Raw genomic sequence first — 13,098 nt, forward strand, 5'->3', positions numbered from 1 at the left:
GACCCAAACGGCAGTGCCACAAATAAGTTGCACTATCATTATCAACTCTGCATCTTTTGGCTTCAACATTATGAATATGTGTGTCACTACTATCGAGATTTAATAAGAATAGACCACTCTTTAAGGGTGCATGACCATAAAAGATATTACTCATATAAATAGAACAACCATTATTCTCTGATTTAAATGAATAACCGTCTCACATCAAACAAGATCTAGATATAATGTTCATGCTTAATGCTGGCACCAAATAACAATTATTTAGGTCTAATACTAATCCCGAAGGTAGATGTAGAGGTAGCGTGTCAACCGTGATCACATCGACTTTGGAACCATTTCCCACGCGCATCGTCACCTCGTCCTTAGCCAATCTTCGCTTAATCCGTAGTCCCTGTTTCGAGTTGCAAATGTTAGCAACAGAACCAGTATCAAATACCCAGGTGCTACTGCGAGCATTAGTAAGGTACACATCAATAACATGTATATCACATATACCTTTGTTCACCTTGCCATCCTTCTTATCCGCCAAATACTTGGGGCAGTTCCGCTTCCAGTGACCAGTCTTCTTGCAGTAGAATCACTCAGTTTCAGGCTTAGATCCAGGTTTGGGTTTCTTCTCTTGAGTAACAACTTGCTTGCTATTCTTTTTGAAGTTCCCCTTCTTCTTTCCTTTGCCCTTTTTCTTGAAACTAGTGGTCTTGTTGACCATCAACACTTGATGCTCCTTCTTGATTCTACCTCCGCAGCTTTCAGCATTGCGAAGAGCTCGGGAATAGTCTTATTCATCCCTTGCATATTATAGTTCATCACGAAGCTCTTGTAGCTTGGTGGCAGTGATTGGAGAATTCTGTCAATGACGCAATCATCTGGAAGATTAACTCCCAATTGAATCAAGTGATTATTATACCCAGACATTTTGAGTATATGCTCACTGACAGAACTGTTCTCCTCCATCTTGCAGCTATAGAACTTATTGGAGACTTCATATCTCTCAATCCGGGCATTTGCTTGAAATATTAACTTCAACTCCTGGAACATCTCATATGCTCCATGACGTTCAAAACATCGTTGAAGTCCCGATTCTAAGCCGTAAAGCATGGCACACTGAACTATCAAGTAGTCATCAGCTTTGCTCTGCCAGACGTTCATAACATCTGGTGTTGCTCCAGCAGCAGGCCTGGCACCTAGCGGTGCTTCCAGGATGTAATTCTTCTGTGCAACAATGAGGATAATCCTCAAGTTACGGACCCAGTCCGTGTAAATGCTACCATCATCTTTCAACTTTGCTTTCTCAAGGAATGCATTAAAATTCAACGGAACAACGGCACGGGCCATCTATCTACAATCAAACATAAACAAGCAAGATACTATCAGGTACTAAGTTCATGATAAATTTAGGTTCAATTAATCATATTACTAAAGAACTCCCACTTAGATAGACATCCCTCTAATCCTCTAAGTGATTACGTGATCCAAATCAACTAAACCATGTCCGATCATCACATGAGATGGAGTAGTTTCATTGCTGAACATCACTATGTTGATCATATCTACTATATGATTCATGCTCGACCTTTCGGTCTCCGTGTTCCGAGGCCATATCTGTATATGCTTGGCTCGTCAAGTATAACCTGAGTATTCCGCGTGTGCAACTGTTTTGCACCCGTTGTATTTGAACGTAGAGCCTATCACACCCGATCATCACGTGGTGTCTCAGCACGAAGAACTTTCGCAACGGTGCATACTCAGGGAGAACACTTCTTGATAATTAGTGAGAGATCATCTTAAAATGCTACCGTCAATCAAAGCAAGATAAGATGCATAAAAGATAAACATCACATGCAATCAATATAAGTGATATGATATGGCCATCATCATCTTGTGCTTGTGATCTTCATCTTCGAAGCACCGTCGTGATAACCATCGTCACCGGCGCAACACCTTGATCACCATCGTAGCATCGTTGTCGTCTCGCCAATCTTATGCTTCCACGACTATCGCTACCGCTTAGTGATAAAGTAAAGCATTACAGCGCAATTGCATTGCATACAATAAAGCGACAACCATATGGCTCCTGCCAGTTGCCGATAACTTGGTTACAAAACATGATCATCTCATACAATAAAATTTAGCATCATGTCTTGACCATATCACATCACAACATGCCCTGCAAAAACAAGTTAGACGTCCTCTACTTTGTTGTTGCAAGTTTTACGTGGCTGCTACGGGCTTAAGCAAGAACCAATCTTACCTACGCATCAAAACCACAACGATAGTTTGTCAAGTTGGTGTTGTTTTAACCTTCGCAAGGACTGGGCGTAGCCACACTCAGTTCAACTAATGTTGGAAAAACTGACACCCGCTAGCCACCTTTGTGCAAAGCACGTCGGGAGAACCGGTCTCGCGTAAGCGTACGCGTAATGTCGGTCCGGGCCGCTTCGTCCAACAATACCGCCGTACCAAAGTATGACATGCTGGTAAGCAGTATGACTTATATCGCCCACAACTCACTTGTGTTCTACTCGTGCATATAACATCAACACATAAAACCTGGCTCTGATGCCACTGTTGGGGAACGTAGTAATTTCAAAAAAAATCCTACGCACACGCAAGATCATGGTGATGCATAGCAACGAGAGGGGAGAGTGTGATCTACGTACCCTTGTAGACCGACAGTGGAAGCGTTATGACAACGCGGTTGATGTAGTCGTACGTCTTCACGGCCCGACCGATCAAGCACCGAAACTACGGCACCTTCGAGTTCTAGCACACGTTCAGCTCGATGACGATCCCCGGAATCCGATCCAGCAAAGTGTCGGGGAAGAGTTCCGTCAGCACGACGGCATGGTGACGATCTTGATGTTCTACCGTCGCAGGGCTTCGCCTAAGCACCGCTACAATATTATCGAGGATTATGGTGGAAGGGGGCACCGCACACGGCTAAGAGAACGATCACGAAGATCAACTTGTGTGTCTAGGGGTGCCCCTGCCCCTGTATATAAAGGGGCAAGGGGAGGAGGCCGGCCGGCCCTATAGGCGCGCCAAGGAGGAGTCCTCCTCCTAGTAGGAGTAGGACTCCTACTAGGAGGGGGAAGGAAGTGGGGAGGGAGAAGGAAAGGGGGGCGCCGCCCCCCTCTCCTAGTCCAATTCGGACCAGGGGGGAGGAGGCGCGCGGCCCACCCTGGCTGCCCTTCTCTTTCTCCACTAAGGCCCATATGTCCCATTACTTCTCCCGGGGGGGTTCCGGTAACCCTTCGGTACTCCGGTTTTCTCCGAAATCACCCGGAACACTTCCGGGGTCCGAATATAGCCGTCCAATATATCATTCTTTATGTCTCGACCATTTCGAGACTCCTCGTTATGTCCGTGATCACATCCGGAACTCCGAACTAAATTCGATACATCAAAACTCATAAACTCATAATATAACTGTCATCGAAACCTTAAGCGTGCGGACCCTACGGGTTCGAGAACAATGTAGACATGACCGAGACATGTCTCCGGTCAATAACCAATAGCGGAACCTGGATGCTCATATTGGCTCCTACATATTCTACGAAGATCTTTATCGGTCAGACCGCATAACAACATACGTTGTTCCCTTTGTCATCGGTATGTTACTTGCCCGAGATTCGATCGTCGATATCTCAATACCTAGTTAAATCTTGTTACTGGCAAGTCTCTTTACTCGTTTCGTAATACATCATCTCGCAACTAACTCATTAGTTGCAATGCTTGCAAGGCTTATGTGATGTGCATTACCGAGAGGGCCCAGAGATACCTCTCCGACAATCGGAGTGACAAATCCTAATCTCGAAATACGCCAACCCAACATTTACCTTTGGAGACACCTGTAGAGCTCCTTTATAATCACCCAGTTACGTTGTGACGTTTGGTAGCACACAAAGTGTTCCTCCGGCAAACGGGAGTTGCATAATCTCATAGTCATAGGAACATGTATAAGCCATGAAGAAAGCAACAGCAACATACTAAACGATCGGGTGCTAAGCTAATGGAATGGGTCATGTCAATCACATCATTCTCCTAATAATGCGATCCCGTTAATCAAATGACAACACATGTCTATGGTTAGGAAACATAACCATCTTTGATTAATGAGCTAGTCAAGTAGAGGCATACTAGTGACGTTTAGTTTGTCTATGTATTCACACAAGTATTATGTTTCCGGATAATACAATTCTAGCATGAATAATAAACATTTATCATGATATAAGGAAATAAAATAATAACATTATTATTGCCTCTAGGGCATATTTACTTCATAGATCGTACTTGGAGTCCCTCGAACCGTTGATGAGCGATCCTGTGAACCGCTCATGAATAGTCCCTTGAACCAAAGAGCGAAAGTATGACCTCTCTACTTGGTTGCACGCATGCAACCTTCACAATGCGACAACACTTCATCGTTCAGAGCTAATTGCCGCCGGAGAATTAGAGGGGGGATTAGAACCACACGAGACTTTTAATTATAAGGATTAGAGGATTAGTCTACCTTTGATTAGTCAACTAGGACCAACTAGAACCAGAAGAACTAGAGGAGGCTCCAAAACTTGTGTGTACAAAAGGGCACCAAACCTCTAGTGTATATAGGTTAGTGGGGGAGGGAGGGCTGCCACCAAGGGGGAAGGAGTCCCCCTTGTGCGCCAGCCTAGGGGGGAGGAGTCTAACTCCTCCTCCATCCCAACACGGCCTCCTTACTTAGGGAAGGAGGCGCCTCCCCACTTGGGGCCTTTGTGGCCCAAGCTGCCTTCTAACACTTGGCCTTCTTAGGCCCGTTGATATTAAATTAAATATAAAATTGTTCTAAATACTCTCAGATCAGTTTATATATAATTTAACATCCCTGGAAACATTTTCCACCTATATATTATTTATCGGTAATATCCGGCATTACCCGATATTCACCGAAACCCTTCCAGTGACCCCGGAACGCTTCCGAATCCTCTTGGAACTATTCTGGATATTAATAAAACAATACCACAAATATATTCTCATCACTCCCGTCATACTAACACTCAACAGATCGTGATTTCCTTAAGCGTGTGACCCCGTAGTTTCGGTAACTCATAGACATGAACGAAACCGTTCGTTCAATGACTGACAGTGGAACCGTGGACGTCCATATCGATCCCTATGAGCACACGAATGATATTTGAGTGAACCTTTGGTTATCATGTGATGTTCCTTTTGCTTCACGATACTTCACAAAACCCGGGATACATCGGTACCCCCCTAAGTCATCACCATGCTCACTATACCAAAATCCTCGTCACCATTTTTCTTTTCTTTCTCGTTATTGTGTTCTGGCATCCCCTTGACGTAGTCACCTATGCCTGGTCAGGCGATGATGGACGTCATCAGACGGAGAGGGCCTTAAAAATATCTCTCCATCGTCGGAGAAGCAAATCCCACTCTCGAGCTATCTAGTCCCTTGTCAAACTTTCTAATGAACCTATAAGTTATCGTTATGATCATCGTGTTACAGGTGACGTTTGAGCAACCCCAAAGCCCACTATATGGTAAGAAGTGACTACGATATTCTCATGGTCTAAGGAGCAAAATCACATGTTAACACTCTATGTTATTACAATTGATTATAGACGATATTAACTCAATTCATAACAGACAAGATTGGGTCGATTCAATATGATCGTTCTTCCAATGTCATAATCTCAATGTTGTTTTAGGACTATCGCTACACTTAACAATATCCCGAGATCTGGAAAATGTGATCACCAACAACACTTGAGCTAGTCCTAGAGGCAAGACTAGGAACCTTTCGTTTTTACTGTTTATTATTCCACACGTGCATATGAGTTTTCTACTGAATCACATATTCCAGGATCATAGCAGTTATAGCATAGAATATAAACTTTGTAATTATGAGTATGGAAATATAACAATACAAATATTATTGCCTCTAGAGCATATTTTTAACACCACATTGACACGGCCTAGAGCGGACGTGATATCTTACTTGCGCTGGCATTGAAGCGGCTCGTCGACCGAGAGCGCCGCCTGTTGCACACGCCTTCTCTCCGCACTGAAATGGCATTTGTCTGCCCACCTACCTCCATTAAACCAGCGTGTGTGTGGAGGAACATAATCTATTGCCCGAGCGCCACATGTTTGTCCCTGTGTCGGCTGATATATATTAAGCACCTCTCTGGTAGGTGTCTCGCATCCGCACACTATTTAAACATGTCCATGCGCCGGGCAGGAACCACACCCTAGTATCACACTCGGCATGGCCTCCAGCTCCAAATTCTTCTGTGATGGCCTCTCTGGCGAGTAGAAGAAGGAGCTCTTCAGCATTGCAGCTGCATGGGTTGCCCGACAAGCCAGCAGGATACAGGAGGGCTTGCCGGCAAGCCCTCCAGAGCAGGTGCCACTGCCACCACCAGGACGTCCTCGCTCGTCCAAACTGGCCAATGTTGTCTCCTTGCAAATCTGTCGCGAGCGATGCCGGCAACGCGTCTGACACGCGAAGAATAAGCCTTGTTCACGGATGTTGACTCAACAGCAGAGGAATTTGACTGGGCACCAACGATGAGGTCACCAACTCCGCGTCAGTCGTGCCCCGACGCCACGACGACCAAGCCGGCATGTCTGCGGCCGCCGCTGACATCGAGGAAAAGTAGAACATGGATGGTCGCCGCCGGTTGGGTCCCATGAAGGCCAACGCCGCCGCCTCACCGGGTTGCACAGCCGGTGACTTGCCCGGGGCGTAGGCCACGGCGTCCGTCTTTTCCGTTCCAAAAACCAATTTTAATTTGTGCTTCGCGGTAGCGGAGGGTGGCTACTCTTCCCCTCCCGCTAAAGCATGTCCCTCCGGGGTTAAGGGCAGTCCGATGAGCGGGCTGCCGGACAAAGGGAAGACATGTCATGGAAATGAAGACCCGCCGCGGCCGACTATAGGCTAGTTTAGCCTAGTCTGGTATAGTTTAGTTAAATATAAATGTTTTCATCCGGTTTGTATGAAAATTATCCAGTTCGCATGTAATTTGTTTGATTAGATTCAAATTCTGTTTTAAATGTACCTGGATAACTTTGAATGACCGGCTTTTCCTTTAGTATTTGTGGGTGTCTGATCTATGGGTCGGTCTTGGAGATGCTCTGAATACCAACGAGTGTAGTACCAATGGGTGTACGACACACAACACATGTATGGCAGGAAGTATGGCAACAATCCGGTCGTACAAAGCACGCCGAGGCCCAGATCGACCAGGAGCTAGCTAATTGAAGCCTGCCCGTTGCGGCGGCCCGGAACCAACTAGCAACTGCCGTGGCCGTTCCCAGAGCGTTCGGGGCCACCACCTGTCGCGCATTTGGATTTCCGTGGCCCCTTTCGGTTTCTCCTCCTCGCCTCGTCGTACCTATTTAATGCCACCTATGTTCCAGAAAAACCTTATTCAATGCCATCCCCATTCAGGGAAAGGGGAGAGAATCAGAGGAGCAGCAGCCAATAGCCGCCCGCGGAGATAGCCAGAGCCGGAGCCAGAGAGGAAGGCTGGAATTCGAGAGATCGGAGGGAGGGAGGAGGATGACGGAGCGGCAGGACGAGGCGTGGTGCTCGTGCTCGCCGAGGCAGTGCAGGATTTGCCACGAGGAGGAAGGGGACGACGGCTGCGCAACCGCAACCGCCATGGAGTCTCCCTGCGGATGCTCTGGCTCCCTCAAGGTATATGTCGTGTATACATGGATTGCTATCATTCTGGCTGTTGTTCTGCCCAATTCCTTGGGTGTTTCCTTCTCCCGATCGGTGCCGTTTCTTGATGGTTGATCTGCGTGTTCATGTCGTGTTCTCCAGTATGCTCACAGGGGGTGCGTGCAGAGATGGTGCGACGAGAAGGGGAGCACCGTCTGCGAGATTTGCCTCCAGGTAACTCGGCCTTCTCTGGTTCCGTTGCATCTCCTTGAAAAAATCTCACTGGAATCCTCGCGTGTCCAGTTATTTCGCTTGATCATCATTTCCTACCGTCCGTTTATCCATGGGAATTTCCTTTTTTGAAAAACTTCTATTCTAATCTTTGCCTGATCATCATTTCCTACTGTTTTATCCATGAGAATTTCCATTTTTTACTTAAAAAATATATAGCAAAAAAAAGAGGACTAGGCTATGGGAGGATGAACCAACTCTGTTCGCCCTTTTCCACGATTTCCGGAATTGAGACCCGTGTGAGTGAGTGCTTCACAGCTTGGGTAGGACTCCTGTAAAGAGTAGATGTTTTTAGCATACCGAGTACTGTACAATCTTTTCATAGATAGAACTCTCCGCTGCTTGTTTCCTTGCTTTTGTTTAACATGTTTTTTGCTGTCCAGAATTACGAGCCTGGATACACCGTTGCTCCCAAGAAAACTCAAGTTGCTCATGTCGCAGTCACCATCAGGTGCCGCCCCTCCCCACTCATTTTCTCCCTCTCCCTCTCTTGGTAACTGGGACCGGTGCTGGTACGCGCAAAGAGGCTATAGAACGTAGTGAATGCTGAATAGTAAAACCTTACTCCTAATTCATGTCTAGTGAGTGACATGCAACTGTCATCAACCATTTGGAATGCCCAATAAAACATTCGGATCCTGACCTGGTTGCCGGGTTCACAATAGCGAGGCACGACCAGTATACAAAAATCCAAACCATTCAGGTAAATAAACAAGAATACCAATCAAACAGCAGCTGTCCGTCTCACTCTACGCGGCATGGCATCTTGTTTCTTTAGGACGGGGGGAAAGCAAAGAACAAATGATCATTGACAGAGCCGCCGACCGGTACGTGGATTCGGTCCAGCTGTTTCGCCAGCCAAGTTGTACAGTACCAAATACCAACCGCCTTGTCCTGATTATTCTCCCCATGAGATGGCAGATAAGATGCCCTCCATTTCACATCTGTACAACCGTGTCCTGCACTCCTGCAGCACCATGCCATTGCAGCCTTGCAGAACTGCAAACGAGTCAACCCGTCTCTTGGTTCGCACTACTGCAGAGATAGGTACCATCTGTTCAACAATGCAATGAGAATACGAGATGGCATGAATGGTCCAGAGGGTCAAATGTTGAATCCTGTCATCGCCATCACACGTTAACCTGTTGTTCGTGGTGCAGAGGGAGCCTGGAGGTCCCAAGGCAGGATTATGAGGCACCGGAGGATGCCGTGTTGATCGGGCTCGACGCGGCGGTGGGTGACCCGGCCTACGCCGAGTGCGCGAGCGCCGCCGGCAGAAGTGCTGCCTGGTGCCGGTCGGTGACGGTGACGGTACACCCCTGACCGAGACTTTGAACCACATTGCCATGTTCAGAACTTCAGATGCGAATGGCGTTGAACTCTGACCGAATTCTGCTTGTCCGTGCAGTTCACTGTTGTGTTGCTGCTGAGGCATCTCATCGCCCTGGTGACCATCGGCGCCGCGAATCAGTACGCCTTCAGCCTGCTGACGGTGAGTTCTATCCATGATTTTTCCCTCGGATAAATAAACAAATAAAGGTGATCCATGATTGTTTGACATGTGTTCCTTTTCTTTGAAGATATACTTGCTGAGGGCGAGTGGGATCTTGCTGCCGTTCTACGTCCTCATGCGGCTCATCTCCGCGGTGCAGCACGGCCAGATGCAGTACCGGCTGCAGATGCTCCAGGTGCGTTGCGTCGTCCGAGTTTTAGGCGCTGGTTGCAGGGGAGGTTCCAGTGAGCAAGTTTTTGACACCTGTTTCTTGCTGCAGGAGCAAAGAAGGAACGCATCAAGAATGCAACACGGGGTGCCCGGTCAGAGACAACAGCAGCATGTGATTCTTGTTGTGTGAGGAGTGGATGTTGTCCGCTAGAATAGTCTTAAATGTATTATTATTGATGTTGATCAGGGAGCAATTAGGAAAAAAGAAAGAGAAAGAAAAATTGTTCATAAGCTTTCCGGTGTGTATGTGCACATATATTTCATTCAGTGATGAATGAATCAACAACTCCAAATCCAGCTTTTCTTTTATCAAGACAGTGCAACCCTCAGCTCTTGATAATCTCAAAATATACAGGCTGCGAAGATGGACTTTCTCGGGGTCTATATAAAGCTTACACCAGCAGACAAGTACTTCCTCCATCCGGAGTTAGTCATCCGGAATAATTTGACACTCAAACTGATTTGTTTAGCAAAGTACTTTCTCCATTTCAAATTACTCATCACAGAAATAGATATATCTAAAATTAAAATATATCTAAACACATTCATACGTGTGACAAGTAATTCGGAATGAAGGGAGTAGTTATGAACTTTAACTTTCCGCTTTATTCATATGATGTCATATGGTACCGTGAATATGATCAAAGAGCATTCATGGTAAATCAAAGAGCATTCATGGTAAAAGCATTTACAGTCGGAATCTCAAACGCCTAGCTGACTGGCATCTATCTTATCCAACATAAAATTCGGGACGGATATAGAAAAGAGCATCTACAGCCGGACGTCTTAAACCATAAAAAGAAAAAACAAACCAGTCTCAAACGCCTAGCTTACTGGCATCTATCATATCCAACACAAATTTGGGGCAGCCAGGCGCGTCCGTCTCGTCGGACTTATGTTAGGATCCCGCACAAAATCACTCTGAAACCCAACGGTCTGACAATCGTCTCCTTTGAGAGGTGTGAACGTCGCGTGGCCCGCTCCAGTCAAAGTCTGGTTATTTAAGCTGGACAGTGACCCCCCTCCCCTTCCCAGCCCTAGCCACATCCACTTCCCTCCCTCTTCGCGCCACCAGCCCGAGCCACATCCACTCCCTCCCCGCCTCCCCCTCTTGGCTCGCCGTCCGCAACAACCATAGCCCGGTGGAGGGTGACCACCTACATTATGTTGACGTTAGATCGACACTTTCAGCTGCTCGAGAAGATTCATGCTAGATACGAAGCCTGGATCGCATTCGGCCTGCCACCGGACTTGTGGAGATGAAGGGGAAGGTGGAGGATGCGGAGCAGCAGTCGAAGGCAGAGCAGGACCCCTAGCCAATGAAGGGGGCAGATTCGAATTCGGAGGACGCGGCGGAGCCAGAGGTGGAGGCGGAGGCGGTTGCGGGTTTCGCCATGGCAGAGTTCGAGGTCGCCCAAGCGGAGGAGGAGGCGGAGCAGACCGCCATCCTGGAGTCCATCTAATCGGAGGCCGCGGTGGAGGCCAACCGGCGCTTCCTCCGCCGGTAGAGGGTGGAGATCGACAAAATATTTGCCCCTAGTGAGTCTGACAACGAGCCAAAGGTGCCGCAGGCGCCCATCTACCTAAAGCCTGACATGGAAATCATCATGGATATCTAAGTAGTATGTAGGTTTTTATTATGCATAATTTGTATGAATTTGAGGTATCAACTTTGAGGTACCTGGATGCAGCAGACGAATTTTGAAGTGTGACCAACCACTCCCCGCGGACACGCTTGGGTGCATCCGCGGGCGTTTGAGGGCCCGAATTTAATGTCCGCGACTGTAGATGCTCTAACAGTCTTAGCGACCAAATTACTACGAGAAGTATTCTTCATCGTCTTCATCAGGGCATTAGATCCCTCAAAGTCCATTTAACTCCTTAAATGAAATCTTTTGAGCAGTTAAAGCCTAACTAACTGACTCCAAAGTTATAAGTTATAACTGCTAAAAAATTGAAGGAGTTGACCCTGAAAAGATCCCTTTGTTGTTTAAATTTAAGGAGCCACTCCAATTCTCCCTAAATCCTCTCTCTCCTCCCCCCAATTCACGACAGTGCACATCACCCCTCCAGCGAACCATCCAACCTTCTCGGCGTCACGACCATGCATGCTCGTGCACCCCCACCGACCTCTGGTGAAATTTCGGCTAAGTTTTCCTCTGATTTCTCGTCTTCCGTACCACCCTCGGCCACTTCTCCCCGCTGTCCTCGGCCATGGGTAGAGGAGCACTATAGGCAGAACAACAAGTACAACATGCACTGCACTTACATAGTGTCAACAACCATCGTTTGATTTCGGTAGATTCTTGCATCCCAGACCACACCATCATGCGACTAGGAGAGCGAGGAGGAGAAAAAGGCATCCAAACAAAGTACTACCCAAACCATGGTCCGTGGACGACGAATTTCGCTGACTTTCTTGACTCCTTGACATATACATTGCTCAAATTTAGTAAAAGTAAGTATGAGTTAATCCTGCATCATAACCATCGCTTGGCATCATTTGTTTAATTGTGAAGACGAGGATAATTACACACCTCGTAAAAATGCTCTAAAATGCACCCAGAAAATCAATGCACAAGGGTTCGTTCTCTAAAAACTCTAATATATTTATCATAACTTCCTCTATATATGTCAAGTTTCAAGAATTTTGGAAAGACAAATAGCACACTTGTAATTCACCCACAAAACTTGGTCGAAATTGGGTTTATATTATCAGAAATAAAAATATGAACTAATAAATCTTGTAAATATTTATTTTTGGATCTGCAATCATCCAAGGAAGCCATGTTATAGGTAGCCCAAGGAAACTTGGTGGGCAAGGTGACATGCTAAAAGTGCATCTAATCCCCAAGGCGGACTTTGGAAATTCATGTCAATGTATCTCAAAGAACTAATGCTACTTCAAAGTATATATTTCAAGAAAATTTTAACCAATTTGGTTAGAGGCCTACTAGTGGGATTTGTGATGCATGAGACTCACTTTCCTACGTTTTTTCATTTTTAGTTTGCCCTTTGGGGCAACCATGTGTGGCAATATGTTTGTTGATCTTTATTGTGTTTGTATGATGAACTTCGATATAGTCAGTAAAAGGTTGTGTGCATCACTTGATGCAGAGGCTGAAGGGTTCCCCTCTTTCTGAAAAAAAAAATCGCTTAGAAGCTATTCCCAATGTCTGTAATTTGAGAAACTTTTACATAAAATCTGGATGAAGAATCACGGAACCTTGACAAGGGCACATCGCAAGGAGGGTGGGAATGCGTGGTGCACTCTACCATATGGTTGTGCCAGGGGTACCCTGGTCTGCATGTCAATACTATCCGACAATGATTCTATGAACCTAAGTTACTTTGTATTGATATATGTGTTGTTTCAAAAAAATGGGTGACTGCAATACCCCCTCGGTATTTACTA

General features: G+C 46.4%; 1 protein-coding gene across 1 annotated transcript; it reads left to right on the forward strand.

Annotated features, from left to right (window-relative positions):
- The first annotated feature begins 7,434 nt into the window (after window positions 1-7,434).
- Window positions 7,435-9,992, forward strand: LOC125531331 (uncharacterized). The gene is made up of 7 exons (XM_048695743.2): window positions 7,435-7,702; window positions 7,832-7,903; window positions 8,344-8,411; window positions 9,121-9,271; window positions 9,369-9,452; window positions 9,541-9,648; window positions 9,733-9,992. The coding sequence occupies exons 1-7, from the start codon at window positions 7,565-7,567 to the stop codon at window positions 9,811-9,813; spliced, it is 702 nt and encodes a 233-aa protein (XP_048551700.2). The 5' UTR covers window positions 7,435-7,564; the 3' UTR covers window positions 9,814-9,992.
- The last annotated feature ends 3,106 nt before the right edge of the window (window positions 9,993-13,098 follow it).

The sequence above is a fragment of the Triticum urartu genome, chromosome 1A (genome assembly GCF_056163025.1).
Source record: "Triticum urartu cultivar PI428250 chromosome 1A, HENAU_Tu73, whole genome shotgun sequence".
In the NCBI taxonomy this organism is placed as follows: domain Eukaryota; kingdom Viridiplantae; phylum Streptophyta; class Magnoliopsida; order Poales; family Poaceae; genus Triticum; species Triticum urartu.